At 33.2% G+C, this 19,825-nt stretch overlaps 1 protein-coding gene across 2 annotated transcripts; it reads left to right on the top strand.

Annotated features, from left to right (window-relative positions):
- Positions 1–69: 69 nt before the first annotated feature.
- LOC142345065 (uncharacterized) lies at positions 70–19,007 on the top strand. Of its 2 annotated transcripts, XM_075397151.1 has the most exons (6): positions 70–168; positions 6,601–6,615; positions 12,165–12,208; positions 12,280–12,365; positions 16,239–16,327; positions 18,633–19,007. In XM_075397151.1, exons 1-6 carry the CDS (start codon positions 80–82, stop codon positions 18,787–18,789), a joined length of 480 nt encoding a protein of 159 aa, XP_075253266.1. In that variant the 5' UTR covers positions 70–79; the 3' UTR covers positions 18,790–19,007. The 2 variants fall into 2 exon arrangements, with proteins under 2 accessions (XP_075253266.1, XP_075253273.1); XM_075397158.1 differs by lacking the exon at positions 6,601–6,615.
- Positions 19,008–19,825: the final 818 nt, after the last annotated feature.

The raw sequence follows: 19,825 nt of genomic DNA, 5'->3' as shown, positions 1-19,825 counted from the left end.
GATGATCTACTGATCAGTTTGACCACCAATTACCTTTTTATTTTGAATGATCCAATGAAGAGTATTTTCAGGTGATTGAATGTATAAAATGATCATAGACCGAAGAAGATGCATCTTGACTCTCGTAGTGCTCACAATTTCAACAGTTTTTGTCGTCTACAGATTTGGGTGAGTGTTTGTGCTCTTAGTTCTGTTATTGGACTTCTGTAATTATGTCCGTAGTTACAAAATAATTGGTGGCATCGCATGTAAAGATACGGGGAACATTGAGTGGAATGTACCGGAGTGAAAATCGACTATTGTAGGTTTGTAACTGGCAGGAGCGAGATAATTTTAACCATCTCTAGGATCCGTTGTAGCTTTAAATAAGAGTTACGTTTAAAATTTTGTTGTGGGTTGTTTGGTTTCATTGTTTAAAACCTATGAATACTTGATTTTTAAAACTTGATTTTTTTTGCAAAAATATGAAAGTGTTACATTATGCAATGCGCGCTGTACGGATTTGAAGAAAATAAAAATATGTGGTCTTTGGTAGTCAGAGGTACGTTCGATGATGGCTTTGATGAGATGTTGAACGTCTGTAGGACGCCTTGTTTATTCAAAGTAATTCTAAAACATAATTGGTCCTTGGTGCCAAATCTTCTTTTGACTTGTTTACGTTCTAGGCAGCAGTTTATTTTCATGTATTGTCTATTGGAAACAATAGAACATCAAGGGGATTCTCAGTGGAAACTTCATTGTAAATATTTGTTTGTGTTTTGGTAAAATTTTGCATCTGTTGGATACATAATTAATTGCTCTCGAACGAAGTTTGAAGTAATTATTGTATAGGCGTTTTTAGCAATTTTTTTATTGAACGTTTTTGCGCTTTTGTTCCAGAACATTCTTTTACTTCTTGAGTGACTTTTTCACGCTTGAGTTCTTCATTATTGAGCGATCTAAGTCGCTCTCGCTCTGAAGTTTTACTGATAAAGGTGATTGTGAGCGAAAGAACATCAAAGGCATTGTGGCGTAGTGGTTAAGATGTCAGACTGACATCATGGAGGTCCGGGGTTCGACCTCCTGTGGGCGGATTTTTTTCACCCTTAAAATTTTTCTAAGCTACACCCTCTATAAATTAAGTTGCCCCCGCTTGTCGTTTGCGAGCAAGTTATCCTAAATTAGCCAGTTTTCGTTTTCAAATGCTGATAGGTTTTTGAACTACCAGCTTGAATTTTACTCTTGGTTATTTCAACGTGGCTGATTATGTAGCTGTAAGGGTTCAATTAAGCCGCCTTTACCAAATTTGGTCTTGATAAAAAATCATTACAGCCCATTTTAACCGGTAAAGACCTGTAATAAAGTTTTTGGTACCTTGTCATCAAAAATGTGATAACGAAAACTTTTTCAAACACTGTATTTCTTGTTTCTCTTATCTTTGCGAGTAATCTTCAATTCCAGAAGTTTTTAGAGTGGACCTCTGACTTCTGGGCCGTCAAAATCTAGGCAGCTTCAATAGTTCGAAATGCAATTTTAGGGACAAATTTTAGTGATTATTCAATGTTAGCTTGCGTTTCTTTTACCTACAAACAAGACCCATCTTGTCACTGACAGATGCGTGGATTGATTTTTGAGTTATTATGACAGGAAAGCAAAATTTTTGAAAGCGATAGGAAAAGGCAATTCCATGTTTGCTCAACTATGGCAATGTTGATTTGAGCGTTTTGAGTTTTTCAACCAGGTACATTTGATAATAACAGTTTGGAGGTATGAAACCAAATCCCCTTCATGTTGTTCTTGAAGTGTTACATTTTCTCTTGAATTTTGTTAGGGGACACATTTCCCAGTAGTTTTTCGAAATTCAGTTAATTTGATATCTTAAATTTGTAGTACTTTTAGGCTTCCTCTATAGTTTTCAAATATTGTTTTTTCGGGTTACCATTGTAACAGATAATTAAATGGTTTTCGTTGCTTGATTGCAAATGCTTGCAGATTATCTCTCTCAATAGAAGTTGGTTCTTACTTCTATCTTAGTTTTTTGTCCACCTTTTTTAATGAAAGTATATTCATCTTGACAAGATTTTTGCAGAATTTGATGCTGCTTTACCATGATTGGAATAGAAATGAGTAAAATAGAAATGAACCCTTAATCTTTGCTCGAGGAACTCTATCAGATCAACGCTATTATGTGAAATTAGTCCTACTGCTGTTCTGTTTTACTAGTATGTTTTGAAAAAATTTCTCAACGTGTCAAATAGTCTAAAGGATTTTTTCGAAAAATTCCAGAAAGTATTTGTTGGACAGTGTCAAAAACACGGCTTAGGTCAAAGGACAAAATTAGCAGGGTCTTTTTCTGAGCCTTGCTGACAAGAATATTAATGAGCAACATTAAAGCAATGCCATCAGTCATATTTGCCAATATGCTGATGGCATTGAAGGCCAATTTTTCCATTGTTTTTTATTACATGTCCTCAGTTAATCACGAACCAATTTTTCAAGGTTTTCAGTTCCTTTAGGTTAGGTTGCACGGCGGTAACGCGTGTAGTTCTGTGTCTTTCCCTTCTACTCTATGAAGAAGTTTTATACCTTATTGTGGACTAACTGGAAAGAAACGACTAAAAAGGCAACAAAACATTACATATACAATGTCTGTAAAACTTAACGAAATATTCAGATGTGATAGAGTCTTTGAAAGCAGAGGCTGATGATAATGCTTTAATGTTGTTTTCGGGGTCTTCAGTCTCCGAGTCCGCAAAATTGAACTTAGTCCATTGACAACTCATGATCTCGTATGCTTCCTATCATGTAACTTCCTAGTTATTTCGTTCCCCGGAAAGCAGTTCATGGTTTTTTAACTGAATGATTAATTGCTTTCAAACGAAGTTTGTAGCAATTATATTAGTGCTGTCGGTCTTTTTTTAATGCGATTTTTCGCTTGACCGATTTTTCGTCTGACGCTTTTGACTTTTCGTCCTCAAAAACGGGATAAACACGTAGCGCCCAGCGGGCATTAAGTGCTCTTAGAGCCTTTCAGCTCTGTTTCAGCTCAAACTGTTTTGGAGACTTATACTTATACTTATGGTGTGAAGGGCGGTTCTTAGAAGTTGAGACACCCCCCCCCCCCCCCCCCCCCCTGTTGACCACCCACCCCCACTATTGCCTCCACCCCCATCGCGCTGTTGCCCCCCCAACCCAGTGTTGCCCCCCCATTAGCCCCCGGTGCACCCCCCCCCCCCCCCGTGGCTAGCTACTGACGAAGCCAACCGCTCGCCGGTCGTTTAAGAGCAATTCGTCCGACGTTAGTCGGTTATGTTTCATACTTCATTGAATATCCATTAAAGGTCGTTTTTCTTTTTTGTTCATTACATTCCGAATCAAAATAGGACAGTCTTCCCTGTCGCAAATGAATCTTCTTGACAGGCAATTATTGAGCTTTCAGAATGACATAACCCCCCAATAAAGTTATGTAAATAACGGTTCTAATTATTTACTGCTTGCTTCTTAGCAGTTTTGTTTACAGATTTGATTTTGTTGTCTTTTTCTGCTTCGAAAGGAGTGTATAAATTTCAAGAACACGAAAAACAAACTCGTAAGAAAAGTCGAACAAAAATTCCTATTTTAAATCCCCATTTCCAGCAAAATAAATCATAGTTGAACAATTAATACCTCTGGTACTCATTGGTGGACCATTTTGCACTACAAACATGCAAATGTGAGCCTAATTGTTAAGTTTGCTTCGAATTGTATTTTTTCTGTCAGTTTGTTGTTAATGTCGATATTGATTGTTGCAATTCCGACTATTTGAAATCTGTACTGACATCACGATATAATAATATTAGTGATTATCAATCCTTGCATACAAATTGCTCTGTTGAGAAAATTTAGACAGTCCGGTTACTGAATTGAATGGAAACCTATTCCCTCAACTTTCAATGAGTGAGGATTATTTAATAGATAGCTTTGAGGTTTACTTGCTTCGGAAAAACGAAAATTTGTTTATTAAAAGCTGAACAAGGAGGCTCATTAATGTGCGTTCGCACATGAAGTTCCGACCCGAGCTGATCTACATTTTTGACTTTATTGTCAACCAAATGAAGAGATAACCAAAAATAGATGTTTGAGTTTTAAAAAATCGGTTCACACCCAAACTACTTATTGAATTACATAATGCCATGCCTCGTTAGAGCGCTCACAAGTTTTGCCAGTAAAAAAACAAACAAAGAAAGCAAAACTAAAAAATTAACGGCAAAAGTCGATATCTAAATGTAGAAGCACCTAGTAGACAACGTTAAAATGCAATCAGATATAACCTTAACTGCACAAATTTTCTTTTAACGTAACTATACAGTAGATGGGAATTTTTCTTAATGAGACTAGGTAACAAGTAAAAAGAAGAAATAGTGAGGCGAAATTCGAAAATCTATCCTTATTTTTTAAGCCAAATAATTTCAAACGTCTTAAAAATCATTAGCTTTTAAAAAAATAATTCTCAATAAATTTACTAAGTCATTACGAAACTGATAGAACTGTCTTGGTTTATACTAAGCCATAGAAACGGACTAAAGATGCAGAAAAGCTCACGAAATTACAAACAATCTGCGAAAACACTATTTTTTGAAGCCATTAAAATCGGTAGCTATTATCTAAATAATGTTTTTTTTTAATTATCTATAACAATTGAGCTAAAGTTCTGCTGAACAATTAAATAGGTCCACTTGGGCTTCATGTGAAAATAATTGGGCTCTGTTATTACGCTAATGTTGTAAAAGAAGAGAAAAAACACAAATATTGCCCACTCACAAAACATTTTTGAAAATGCATATTGTCCCACAAACAAAACATCAATCACGACATAAAATCAATGGCAAGTTTACTTTTTGAATTACAAGGAGTTAGATAGGACCTCTCAATGATGAGAATAAGTTACAAGTTGACGAAAAAAACAACAAATACTATACAAATAACCTAAAACGAAAAAATAAAAATATTTGAAAACGAATAATATCATAAACTTTGAAACTATTCGCTATGAATTGATTGACTATATTATTCATTCAATCCTCAAAAAGAAGCTTATGAGACCTCTCAGCATAAAAAACAGCAAGAAAGAAAACAGCAAAGCAGACTACGTAGAGAAAAAAAACAAGCAAAGCAGAAAAATGAGACAAAAGTGTCGAAGCCATTAAGAAAGAACTTCTCAGTACAAACATGTCTGTTTTCAATTATTGTTTTAACAACAATAGAATTCTTCTTTCTTTAACCATAAGACTTCAAAAAATCAACAAATATGAACAAATATTTTCAAAACCACGAAATCTTTTTCAAAACCACCAATGAATACGCTATGTTATGCCTCTATGGGAAGAAAAAGCCTTTTGTTGTTTACCAGTCATCAATAAGACATCAGAATAAGTCTTAGGACTGTGAAAACAATATCAAATACAGGCAAAAACCAAAAGTTAATTAGAAAAATGCGAGAAGAAAGTGTCAACGCCATTTAATTCACAAACTATCTATGAAAACTTTATCCATGATTATTTAAACGTCTTCTCTGAGCCAATGGTAACTATCAATGTTAGAATAATGTGATAAGATTCCAAAAGAAAACAGAATTATGAAAAAATATGCAAAAATTTAAAAAAAATATGAAAATTCGTCGCATCGAAGTCATAAAACCAATAATTCAATATAAAACAGCTAACCACATCATTTTTGGTTGCACTGGAAAGTTCGGGAGTCTTGTCATTACTGACACTGACTTAGAGCTCGCAAAATTTGTTCAAGATCGGTTAACTTTCAGAAAAGTGTTTCGAAAATTTAATTTTTAAGTCTTAACTGCCATTAGCTGTCCACTCAAAGCACTAGATAGGTTCACTTAATGCTGGGAAGACTATTGCACTTTAAGTCAACGTGTTTTTGGCATAGATAGGACTTCGAAAACTCAGAATCGAAGCAAAAGAGCTATTCCTTGAGAGCTAATTTTCTGTTCATTGGGCATCATTGGACTGTAAATGACGTTTGTCATTGACGGAACCTCGAAATTTTTCTAAAAAATCGTCTCTCATATATGATCCTAATTTTTTTGATAGTAAATTTCCCTATGAGACCAGAACTAGTCTTTTTAATCTCCTTTCGTCTATTAGGAACACCAAATTGATGCATTTTTGTAGCGTGAAACGTAATTTTGAATTAAAATTTTTATAGAAAAATGTTAATTCGAGCAAAAATTACGCTAAAAGTGAACAAAAGTGAACCAAATATCACGTGTTCACTTGAAACTTTAAACCTTGAAAACTCCACGAAAATGAAAGAAATTAAAAAAATTTTTTTAATTTCGAATTCTCTACGATGTTTCTCTCACGTTTCTCTACGATGAATATATCGATCGGCCAAAAATGTCTGAACAAACAAACCATTTGAGTATATAGTTCCTCCCCCCACAAGTGCGGTCGGAACAATAAAACAATAAAATACTACTAAGTGGAATTGGCTTCATATTTGGGTTGGTATGAGCCCCGTTCAATTTGGGTTGGTATGAATTAAGAAACAATTGACGCAAGGAGTTTGGGTTTAATCCCTTAATATTTCCCCTTTTCCCAAAGTTATGTCTTATTTTCCTAGCCCATCTGTTGCCAGGTAAGGACCCATTTCTGTCCTTTTTCAGTTTGATGATGCAGATAAATCCGATGAAAAGGCAAAAGTATGAGTTACTAATTAACAGCTTGTATCAATTTTATTACTTAGATTTCAAAGTTTCGATCGGAAAGAAAACAGATGCTATATGCGAGACATGTGACCTCTTCTGAGACTAAATTTCTACTCTTAGTTTTACCAGTTTTATCTATCTTTTGAAAATTTAGTTGCTAATGAATACGCTTTTTAAATCGTCTTTGTAATGTATTTGGGGCTGAAAGAATGCAATCTACCCTCTTGTCTGTGTGCGTTGTTTTAGTCGAAGGGAAAAGGGCTAAATGTTATCTGTGGGCTGAATGTTATCTGCCTCTCTCGAAAACCAGCGATAGTACATGATAGGAGATATAAATAGACAGGAAAGCTTTTTGTCCTAACCTGATTGTTTTTTTTCCAAACACTTAAATTAATAATGTAACCGAGGGGTTAAAGTTTACATGCCTTCAGAATAATCAAAATTATTCATTGAAATAATCAAAATTATACAATATTCTTTAAATGATTTTCTGGTTATTGATTGATATTACCCATTAAGCTGTTCGTTCCTAAATATAAAAGTTAGAACCGAATCCGAATGATCCTATTTGTCTGTCTATTGGTATATTCGATCCTATTTGTCTGTCTATTGGTATATTCTTATGCTGACATTGCGAAAACTCTGTTAAAGTTCTTTTGAATGTTATTTCTCCCCTTCTCTCGTACATTAAAAGGTAGTTTATTCCGATTTCGTATGATCTTCAAACAATTTTGAGCAATCACAATTTTTCGTTGAAACTGTATCCTGGTATGTCTAATTGATTTGGAAATCTGTTTGGTTCGTTTATAGCAATAAGTTATTCTCGTACATACACGACACCAGAATCGCGATAACGTGTACTAAGTAGTCATTTGAAGTCTTTATAATTTACTGACGTACATAATTCTTGTAGCTAATATTTGGAAAACATCAACCAAAATATATTAGTTGTTCTCAAACAAAGTTTGTAGAAATTACATTAGTCCTGTGGTCTTTTTTTCGACATTTTTTTTGTTTGGCCACAATTTTTGTCTGTCTCTTTTGACGGACGAACGGGAGTTTAGCCGACAACCAAAAATGAGAAGTTGAGCCGACTTAACGTAAAATGAGCAATTATATTAATTCTTTAGTTGTGATTGGCCGATTTAAAACGGTATGAAGCGGACAAATATGCGACATAGCATTATTCAATCAGCATAACGAAATTCTGTTGCTATTTTCACCCTTCTCCCACTCCATTTCAAGATTAGCTCAGTACATTAAAAAGTATTAATAATTCGCAAGATAATACGCAAATAATTGATGGGTTTTGAGATCAAACCAAATTATTATTGGTTAGTTATTCACTCAACTTTTGTCGCTATTTGTTCCGACCCCGCTTGTGGAGGGGGAGGAACTATATACGCAAATGGGTTTTTTTTGTTCAGTCAATTTTGGCCGATCGATATATTCATCGCAGAGAAATGTGAGTGGTATCATTGAAAAGCTGGTACAGCGTAGAATTCAAAATTAAAAAGATTTTTTTGATTTTCGTTTTTTTCGAGGAGTTATCGAGGATTGAAGTTTTGTGTGAACAAGGGTTATTTGTTCACTTTTAATGTGATTTTTCTTCAAATTAAGATATTTCCTATAAAAAATAGTATTTCAAACTAAAATTTCTTGCCAAAAAATGAACCAATTTTGTGTTCCTAGTAGACTAAAGGCATTAATAAAGATTAGTTCTGGTCTCATAGGGAGGTTCAATATCAAAAAAATTCGAATTCTATTTGAAAGCTCTTCTTTTATAAAACTTTTCTTTTTTTGGTTTTTTAAGTCAACTAGAGACAAGTCACTTTTCATATCGGGGTTACGTTAATGACAAACCTCCTTTACGGTCACATGAATCCCGGTGAACAAAAAAATCGTTTTCAAGGAATTGCTCATGTTTCTTTTTGGCTTCGACTATGAGTTTTCCTAATTTTAAAAGAAATTTTGAATTTCTTTTTGAGGTTTTACTAAATTTTTGGAGTCTTACGGCATGGACTCAATGTCTAACAGTGCATTATATTCCGTAATGAGATTTAAGTGATCATATCTAGTGCTTTGAGGGGACAGCTAATAGCTGTTAAGACTTTAAAAATAATTTTTCGAAAAATATTTTTCGAATATTAACCAATCGTAAACTTATTATCGTGAACTGTAAGTCAGTCTCTGCGATGACAGCACCCTCCTCCGTCCTACTGTAGCCAAATATGATCTCGCTAGCAGTTTTATCTTCTAATTGTTAGTTATATGACTTCAATGACACAAGACTTCAAAATTTTTTTTTTGATATTTCCGTATTTTTCGTTGCTTTTGAATTCTTATCCCATTATCCTAATTTTGACAGCTCCTACTGACTTAAAGAAAAATTTCAGTGTATCACAAAGTTTTCAGAGAAAAGCTTGCGGTTTAAATGGCTTCGACCTTTTCTTCTCGCACTTTTTTACTGAATTTTTGGTTTTTGCCTGTTTTTGTTGTTTTTTTTTCACCTATGCATGACAAACATCTCTATACTCCTATTGGGGCATATTTGAGGGTTTTTATAGACTTCCGTCCAAATCTATTGAATTTAATGGCTGGTAAGAATTTAAAGATAATTTTTTGAAAATTTTCTTGAACATTAACCAATCTTAAAGTTTTCGTGAGATGTTGGTCGGTCTCATTTTTGACAGAGCCCATTTTTTTTCTACTGCGACTAAGAATAATCTTGTTTGCAGTTTTATCTTCTAATTTTTGGTTTAATGAATTCAGTGACAAAAGAATTCAATATTAAAAAAAATTCGATATTTTCGTATTATTGGTTACTTTTGAACTCTTATCATATTATCCAAATTTTAAGCACATTATCCAATTATTATTCTAATCCCATTGGCTTAAAGAAGACTTTCAGTGGATCGCATAAAAGTTTTTCTGAGAAAAGCTAATTGTTTAAATGGCTTCAAAATTTTCTTCTCGCATTTTTCTACTGAATTCTGGTTTTCGCCTGTTTTTGTTGTTTTCATAGTCTTAAGACTTATTGTGATAACTTATTGATTAACAATGCATGAAAAACATTTCTTCCCGCCATCGTGTTATTTCTGAACGTAGTTTTTGACCTCCGTAGAAAGCTTTTGAGTTTAAAGGCTATTAAGACTTCAAAAATAGTTTTTCCGAAATTTTTTTTGAACATTAACCAATCCTTAACATTTTTCGCGAACAGTTAGTCAGCCTTAGTACTAACAAGATCCTTTTTTATTTCTAGTCCAGCCAACAATAATCTGGTTAGCGACTTCATTTTCTACCTATTAGTTTTTGAAATTCAATGCCATTAGTTTTCATATATTTTTTTTAATTTTCGGGTACTTTTTCTTATTTTTGGATCCTTTTGAAAATTTATCACATTATCCTATTACTGATAGTTCCCATTGGTTTAGAAAAGACGTTCAACAGATCATAGATAGAGTTTTCAGAGAAAAACCTATGATTAAAATTTCTTCGACACTTTCTTCTTGCACTTTTCTACTGAATGGCGTTGATACTACGAGTTTTCTCAAAAATTTCGTGGCTCTAATGTATTTGTTCATATTTACTTTTTTGAAATTATATTGATTGAAAGAGAAACATTCCATTTCTGTTAAAGTTTTTTTAGCATAGAAAAGTTTTTAGTGAAAAGTTCATTTTTTAATGCCTTCGACACTTTTCTCGCTCAATTTTTTTCTCGCTCAAAAATTGCTGTTTTTGCCTGTTTTTGTTCTCTAATTAACAGTAAATTGCTGACAAGTCTCTTAAGCTTGTAATTGAGGATTGAACTTATGATGTTACCCGAAGCAGTCAGTTGGTAGCCTTTAGTCTTAAATTTGTGATATACATTTTCAAATAATTTTCAATCTTTTCAGTTTTTTTTGTTCTTTTCGTCAAATTGTAACTTATTTTCATCAATGAGAGGTCATATCCAATTTCTTCTGTTTCAAACGATAACATCAACTGATATTATTTGTTACCGATGCTTCGTTTGTTGGACAATATGCGTTTTTATCAAAGTTTTTTGAGTGCTCATTTTTTGCGTTTCTTTTTCTCTTCTTTCAGAGCAATCGCGTGGTAACAGATCCCAATGGTTTTCAAATGTGGCCCAAATTTATTTAATCTCTCAATATAATTCCTTCAACTGAATTATTAGAAATAGGAATTCAATTAAAACTACATAATATTCAGATAATAGCTAATGATTTTAATGGTAGCAATAGTTTGTGCTTTCGCAAATCGTTTGTAATTTTTTAAGTTTTTCTTTAGTTCGTTTCTATGGCTTAGTCTACCCAAAGACAGTTCCTTTGGGTTTTGTAATAACTTTTTAGTAATTTATCAAAGATTATTTAGTTAAAAGCTATTGATTTTTAAGACTTTTGGAATTTCTTGGTTTAAAAAATGTTGATTAATTTTTGAATTTCGCCTCATTGATCGTTGTCTTTGTTGACTTGCTACATAGTCTCTTTAAGAAAACTTTCCATGCACAGTTAGGAGAAAGTAAATTCGATTACTGTGTTTCGATTACGACATATTAGATAAAAAATTTGACATTATATTAGAAGTACTTATGGCTGCAAATGGAAATCGAGGGAAAGAAGCTTTTCATTTTAAAAATTGGTTTAAGTTCCTTTGCAACTCGCCTGCAGGATAGCTTCGCCACTATTAATCCAATGCTTTGAAGATTAATTTACGGACTTGCATCAAATGTATAAATATCCGAGCAGTATTTAACAACGCAAAAATTGCCACTTGAAAACCAATTTTGCACTTTTCCATATTAAGGAAAATTGAGGAAAAATTGTGATCACCTCCAACCCCCTACTGTTTAAGAGACATTGGATGATTCGGAAAATTTTTACCCTTCCAGAAATGTTTTCAATTTGCGGCCGAACTATAAGGTGTTACTTATTCTGTTCTGTTTTTTGCCGTCATTATTATTTGAGGTTACGTCAAAAAGTTTTTTCGCTGTTTTGTCTGAGCGATTACGTTTATTCTGAAAGTTTTGTTTAGCATTGAGCTTCTCATTGATTTATATCATAACCAGTTTATTACCATCATTTTAGGTATCAATGCTAACGCTTTTAGACACATCTCTGTCATCTTCGCTAGCGCGATCATTTTTCTGAAATTATCATTTCCTTGTGTATCTTAAAATTAATGCTTAGCATACTGTATTGGACAATTTTTGAACGAAGTTTTTGTTTCCTTCGTTCAAAAATATCTACAGTGTGAAAATTTTTTGAAGCGAAACGTTTAAGATTGTCAAAATTTTTTCCAGGAAATGAATTATACAGTTTTGGCCGTTCGCTTAAAAATGGTTAGAATTTTTTCTGCACAGTTTGATTTTATGCGGGCAACAAACAAGCGATTGTGTCTTAATAGAATTAATTTGACTGTGCTTTAACTCGGAAAATTTATGAATACTTGGTATCGTTTAACGTGTTTTTCTGTTTAGGCGTCTGTCCAAGATTGACTTGTTCAAAGGTCACGAAAAGAAAGGTAAAATTTTAATTGCAATATTCTTTGCGATTGATTTTGAATGCATGAAAGCATCTTAGTGTGATGTTTAGGTGATCTGGTTTTCGGAGAAAATCAGGCAAATGAATGCGTGGACTCAGAAAGCAGTAGTTGTTCAAAGTGTAACTCCAAAGAAATGGTAATCACTTTATAATACTTTTGTGATAAAATATTTGAATGAAAACTTTGATTGTTGCTTCTAAATTCTTGATTACATCTTGTAGAATATGTAATGTTTTTCATCAACCTCGTATTCAGAAATTCGGGAATAGTTTTTTTTGAAAGCCTGTTTTTCAATCGGAGATGGGATATTAGGCGACAACTAGATTAGGCCAACAAAATTTTGGTAGCCCACTCGTTTTGTGGAATATCAATAAAAAAAAACATTTTAACTCAAGTCTCCCTAACAATTGTCTCTGCACGATAATATCATATAAAAACGAAGTAGCATTTTTTAAAATCTATTGAGCATTTTCAGCATGCAGTTCAGGCCAATTCAGCATTTTGCTGGAATTTTCCCGGACCTATAGCTGCAAACTATTCAGAAGAAAGCAATAAAAACATTTTTAATGATGATCTTCACTCTTTCACCGTATTTTTTGCCCAGGGCTGTGATGTGAGAGTTTTAAAAATAGTACATTTTATGTGCTGTGTTAATTCATCATGTAAAGATAATTGCTACGGGCTTTTGAGTACTTTATTGCGTCAATTGGAGTACCGTTTTCAAGTGGTTTAATTGGTTTCGGCCTAATTGTTCCGATCCCTCACTGAGGGGGGAGGAACTATATACTCAAATGGGTTTTTTTTGTTCAGACAATTTTGGCCGATCGATATAATAATCGTAGAGAGTTGTGAGTGGTATCATTAGAAAGCTCGTCCAGTGTAGAATATGGAATTAAAAGGATTTTTTTTAATTTTTGCTTTTTATAGGGAGTTATCGAGGTTTAATGTTTTTGAATATTAGACGTAATTCAGCTGTTTTCACATTTTTGACCAAATTTTCGTCATTTTTGACCAAACTTTTGTCAATATTGCTAAAATATGTTAAAATTGTAAATTGTAGTGTAATTTATTTAATCGATAAAGGTAGAGGAGGGCTGCTGAATTTTTGGATCCGAGTTTTTTTTGGCTAGAATTTATGCTAAATTTTTCAAATTTCAGACTTTTTTCGTCGAAAAAACGGCTTTTTTAGCCCACATGCTCTAAATTTGCTGGAAGTACACACCGTTAAACTGGGGCCATGTTCTTCCTAATCTGTAAAAAATGCTAGTTGTACTCCCGCTGGCATTAAGAGTCCTCTGGAATTATCATTTTGCCAATTTTTTGCTAATTTAAAGTCGATAATTATAAAACACGCATTATTTATTTTTGACAAACTGAAAAACTTTTTATCGAATTTATCTATTTCTTAACGTTTTCATTATTTGAGTCTTTTGTTGAACGCTCAGCAATATCTGAGCTGATCTTGGTCTCACCATGAATCCTTATGAAAATTTTTTTTAGATTTTAATGGGGCGCGACCTTTTTTTTCAAAAATTTTCGGCTATGTAAATGTTTGTAAATTACGGACAAGAATTTCAAATCAGGGCTCAATTAATGACAGATAACAATTTACAATGATTGAGACCTATTGATATTATATCATGGTTTCAGAAGTAAACTCACGGTTTTTATGGCTCTGACCAATTGTTTTCTTAAAAATCTTATGGACTTCTGACGTTTGTTTTCATTTCTCATGATTTCTGTAGTTCAATGACTTAGTGTCCGTAATCAAAGATCTAGTTATTTTTGAGAAGGTATAATAGGATCTAGACATTTTTTTCAGTTGTTATCTAATGTCTGTTAAGACTTTAAATATACTTTTTTTGAGAAAATATTGTTGAATTTTCAAAGTTTGCCACTATTTTTTCTTATTTCTCTCAACTTTTTTGCCGAATCTCAGTAAAAACATGCCGAAACAGACTTCATGCCATGTATAAATTAATCTTGGTAACGATTTTTTTATTCAACTAATGGTTTCTTTTTGGTACTACTCGTTTTCAATTTTTCTTATTTTTTATTATAATTGCATATTTTATTAGTTCAATTTGATTCCTTGTCGAACTATCAGATTACTGATCAGTCTAATTACAGAAAGGCATTGTAGGAAAAATGCACAACCTTGGAAAAAGGTGTATCTGAATATGTTAATTGTTTTTGTTGAATAGTTTATGCTTTTTGGGCTGAGAGAGTTATCTCGCAAAACTCTGTGGGTTTTTTTATTTTGCCTAAGTTTGTCTTTCTTTTTGTAGTTGTACGCCATATCCCGGATGATGATAGGTCTTATTCAGAGCTTCCCCAAGTAGCATAACTCAACCGAGTTAAGATTTAAGTTTATAGCTGTTTGTTTTAACGAATTTCAAATTAAATTAAAAAAAAAAAGATTTGTTTCATCTGTCTCCTTTTTGTTTTTATTTTCGTCATCATGTAACACAATCTCACTCATTAGGAGTCTTCTTTATTTTTGTTGATTCAAAATTTTTTTGCGCGCTTGGTTGTGTGATGTGGCTGATTGCTTCGACCAGTTAGTTTCATAAAAAAGTTTCGAGATTTCTATACTGTTCAATTTTTGGGTTTCTTTTTGTGGTCATGTCTGAGTAGTCCTTTTATAAGGAAGACTAGTTGATGTAAGGATTAAGGTAAATTGATGATTTACAGTTCTTGCAGATAACTTCTTATAATTATAGTGCCTTAAACATTGTCATGTTGAAAAATTGAAGTTTTGGCCTCTTTATGAATTTTTTTTGTCGGCTCGTGACTCAGTCTCAATATTAACAGGTCCAATTGGCTTCCTGAGTTGTTGGAATTTAATCCGTCGCTTTTTGCTGTAACCTAAGTCTTTTTTGGTTTTTGAAATTATCTGTTTTCAAAAATAATTTTGGGTTTTTGAGCTTTGTCTTTTTTAATTAGTTTTTCGGTCGATTTGTAGCTCAGTCTCTGTAAACACAGGTCACAAAGCGTTTCCAGTGAGTTATAATTTATAACGGTTTTAGTTTCAAACATTTGCTTCTCGGCTTTGTTACTATCTATTATTACTACGCCATTTCATACAATGTTACGATTTTTAATTATTTGTACATTTCAAGGATTTTTGGTTTTTTTTCAAATTATAACACTATCTGTTGGTCCCATTGGCTTCGAAATTTTGCGCCATCGAACATTGCATAATTACATGTCTCAAATGCTTCCTATGTAGATATAAATGAACATTTTAGTGGTTTCAGTTGATATCTAATGACAATAATAACTGCGAAATTGTTTTCAAAAACGGAAAATTATTTTTGGACGTCGCACCTTTTTGATATTTTTGTCTACCTGTTAACCAGTCGCATTGGAGACAGATCCCATATCTTTTCTAATGAAATGCCGGTTAAATTGTTTTGGTTTTTATCTGATGCGAGATTGATTTTGTTAGGATTTTTTTAATAGATTTGGTTATTATCTTTTATTATAGATTTTATTGTAGTTTTGGTCGCAAATAATGTTTGTTGTTTGGTTTTTTATTTTTCTCCTCTCTAGTAGTCCTATTATCAACAACTTTCTTCGGCCCTCTAGCGTGGCTTTATCGTATTTCGTTGGCTGTTTATTGAACGATGTGTATGTTTTTGAAGGTTCTCCATCTCTTCATCATTTGGTAGCCAATTAAGCTTACGCACATTACCGAGCCTCCTTGTGTAATATTAAAAATTAATTAAAAATTTAGCCTTGTGGCTACAAAATTGGCTTCGCCTGATTGATTTAGCGTAATATCCTAACCCCATTTCAAACATTGCGTTTTGAAAGTTTAATCTGCCTTCCCATGAAATTTCGATACCACAAGTAAATGTTATGCACAAACGTCATTTCTTATACAAGAAGCGTACACTTAGCAAAAATATATATGCAATCTTCTTTTGGCATGTTGCCTTCATTGTAAGAAAAATCGTTAACTTATGAAAAAATTTTCTATTACAGATCATTGATTTTGTTTCAGAACGAAATTATTGAGTGCAGTATGACTGGGTTTATCAGAACACATTTGTGTAAACGTAGTAATGGAACAATTGACAAGAAACAGGAAAGGTGAGTTGATTATTTTGAGTTATTTGGCAGCAAAATGGAGCGAAGTTTAGTTAAAACGAAGCAGAAAAAAGTTACTTAAAAGTAGATAAACTTGTACTTCGATTAGTCCATAAGCGTCACAATGAATAAGCATTAATTTAAATATTTGGAGTTGCAATTTTCCTCGGGACACGACATAAATGTTCAGAAATGCGGGTGAGAGATGATCGAATTTCCTCTTAATGGAAATCAAATGAACTCGGCCTTAGGTTTAAGCTCGCCAAACACAGGAAAAATAATTGCTGTCCTACTTTTTACTGCAGATTTCTGTATTGGGTTGGTGTCTAATTTTTCAGATATTTACATATTTTAATTGATTTGCGCGTAATGATTTTGAGCTTGTAGAAATAGGCAGCCTAGCAAAGAAAAGGGTAATTTTTTGCGTAAAAGGTTTTAGTTAAGTTAGACTCACAAAATGAGAACAATTTTTTTTGTCACTGGGTTCTAAATTGCCATCTTTGTACATAACAATTGCGAATCCCATTTTCCATCACACGTAATATCTTCAATTTGTCACAATAGTCCTGAAGGACAATTAAGGAAAGCGAAAACGTCACAGAAGTATATAGAATTTTCTTTTAAAAAATTAGGCTTATGTGATAGCCGTTTTTATTAACTGACGCGGCCACTAATGAAGCTCATAAAGAAGACTAAAACGGGATAAATGAGGAGAGCGACTGTTTTACAGAAAAGAAGATGAACAAACTGAATTTTCTGTAATTAAACAGGCTAATCTAATAGTTGATTATGCGCGCCATTATTTTATTGTTTAATGAGAATTTTTTTATTAAAACTATCATTACAAAACTCATTTGACAAAACTTAATTTTTATTTTTGCTGCATGATTCCATGATAGGGCCAAGAGTTTCTTCGGAATTTTTTTAGCTCAAAAATAATGATGTTCCGGTTAGTCTCATGTCATGAGTTGATAGAGGCAAAAAATCAAATATCTTTGAAAGTTCCTTGGCATCAACTACGAAATTGAAGCTGTAAATGAATGTTTTGACTGAGCAGTCCACACGCCAACCTGTTCTGCTAATTTTGTTCCAATAGTCGGGGTTGTTTGGAATCATACGGCATCACAATTTTGTGTCTACTCGTTATTTTAAACCTCCGGTTGCCAATATTTTTTTGTTCTATTTTAAATTTTGATACTGATGTTGGTTATTTTTCTTTTGAGTAAGCTTGCTGTTAATCTTTTTTTAAATTATGCACGAGGCCTTTGGATAACCAATTTGGTTGCTTGTGATGAAAAATGAAATTAACTCTTGCAACCAGTGTCTATAGATCAAGTGATGAAAAACCAGTTGGAAATAAGTAAAGTTTTAGATAAAATGTGGCACTGATAGTGGACTAGATCACCACTAAACATAGTTTTATTGCAAAAAGATGGGATTTGTTTTTTTTAAAAAATGTTTTTATTCCCTAAGTATTCATTTCGCACAATTGGATAACTCGGAAAAAATTCTTAATTTCCGGAGACTATCAGTTCAATCAAATAGATATTGAAACTGCCTAAAAGTAAGTCAAGAAAAGTACATACAAACTTTTTAAAAGCTTTTTAAATGGATAATTTTTGGCGGATTGTTAATGATTTGAATGAGAACCACGTGTTTCGAAAAACAGGGTTACACTATAGAGTTTTTGGAATGCTCAATTTACATAGCCTTCTCAAGTTGGCGCGATGTTTTTTTTGCTATGCTTTAAGTGTCTTTGTTGAAAATCTTGGCGATACTCCCAGCTGCTACTCGACTACTTTGATTGATTACTGTAACTGTTCTGAACAATTAATTACATTGAAGTTTTTCTGATGCCGATTGGGCTAGAAACATTGATAGCAGAAGTTTGTAACGTACTGGAAAATTGTGCATCATCAATTAAGGAAGCAGAGTTCTGCTGTTGTTAATTAAAACTAGTTGAAAAGCAAAACTTTTAACTGAAGTTCCAGAAGACATAAGTTTTTGATAAATTTCTTTTGAAAGGTTTTGTTAATAGCGTTAAGAAAACATTCGATACATCATGGAAAATTAAATTTTATCACTTCGTACGATAACTGGTAGAAAATTTAAATCCTGTAAGAAGTCCAATTTTAGTCAACTATGTTTCCGGTGAAATAATTCTCTGAACGATTTTTGATTATTCGTGCGGGGCATTATCTTTTGCTATTGCTATGATCAATTTATCTTGCAAAGGTTAAAGTAGCATCTGCAGTGAAAAGTGCGTCTATTGGAAAAAATATTTCCTCTGAATCTTTTCCTTGTTTAGTTGTGCCTTATCCTCAGATGAGACGAGAGAGTTTCTCATCTTCCAAGGAGTGTCTCTTCTCATTGGCATTGTGTCCACTCTCTACGTCATCAGAAGGAAGAAAGAACTACAGGATGATTTGCAGACTAAAGTCAACAAAATGATATCGTCAAACTGAAGTTGTCTGATGCAATCAATGTACACAATGAGAACAGGATCAGGTCGATCATTCGTGGTTTTGAACCCGGCCAGATTGTTGATGAAGCTCGTTTTCTGGGTGCTATGATGTATTAAATTATCAAAACTCAGAAACTGCACAAAACTTGAATTTATGTAGTGATATTGTAAATACCCTATGATCTAGTTGTAGAAGAATTGATTAAAGTTACGTGTCTATTTTTTGTCAAGTTTGAATGCTAAGATGACTCTGATTTGAGTTTAGGGTGTGCGTTCGTTGTAGGGATCAAACAATTTTCTTTTGAGGTGATTTCTCATTCAGAACCATGATTTGAATCTCACGCAAACAGTTTTCTGGAATTTTAATTTATGAAGTGTGTGTGTGCTAATTGGTTTGCACATTCTAATTGAGGTTAAATAAAAAAGCGAAATACTGATTCATTTACTGTAACTGAAATGTTTTATTCATTTTATGGCTCAGAAAATGAGAGCGATTGTGGAGACTGTCTTTATATAACATTTTTTGGTAATTGTTGGTGCAATAGTAGGAGCCATGGTGCTCCTTAATGACTTTAAATTTGTGTTTTCCTATGACTATGTTAAGTCCCGCGAAAATTTTGTTTGGGAATTTTATTCTGGTTACTCAGTGTGACCTCACAAAAATGACGTTATCAGCTCAATCTTTTGGGTGGATACGGAGCTTCGTCTTTGTTTTTTTGACAGAAAGTTTTCCACGCGGACAGTGTCTGCACCTAAATAGAAATTTTTAATAGTTTGATAGAACATCTGCATGTGACTAGGAGTAGTAGAGAAATTGCTCAGCGGAGTAATTGGTTTTTGCCAAGCTGTGATTCGAAGTCCGAAATCTTAGTTGTTTTTTGCTTGATTGTTAGTAGCTGATATATGGTTGCCGATAAATTTTAATTGAAAAGCGTCTTTTTTATGTTCTCACATACATGCAAGTCCCCACTTGAACGTTTGTATGGGTCTTTCTGCTAAACCTATAGCACGATAATAACAAGCAAGAGCTTCAATTA

This window comes from Convolutriloba macropyga, chromosome 1, assembly GCF_964194025.1.
Source record: "Convolutriloba macropyga chromosome 1, txConMacr16.3, whole genome shotgun sequence".
Taxonomy (NCBI): Eukaryota; Metazoa; Xenacoelomorpha; order Acoela; family Convolutidae; genus Convolutriloba; species Convolutriloba macropyga.
This window is presented reverse-complemented; position numbering and strand designations above follow the sequence as displayed.

What these genes read in the sequence shown, in the direction of transcription:
- LOC142345065 (XM_075397151.1), top strand. Translation starts at nt 80, where the DNA reads ATGTATAAAATGATCATAGACCGAAGAAGATGCATCTTGACTCTCGTA. An exon ending in CAAAGGTCACGAAAAGAAAG is followed by an intron (nt 12,209 to 12,279) that starts GTAAAATTTTAA and finishes TGTGATGTTTAG; the next exon opens with GTGATCTGGTTTTCGGAGAA. An exon ending in AGTGTAACTCCAAAGAAATG is followed by an intron (nt 12,366 to 16,238) that starts GTAATCACTTTA and finishes ATTTTGTTTCAG; the next exon opens with AACGAAATTATTGAGTGCAG.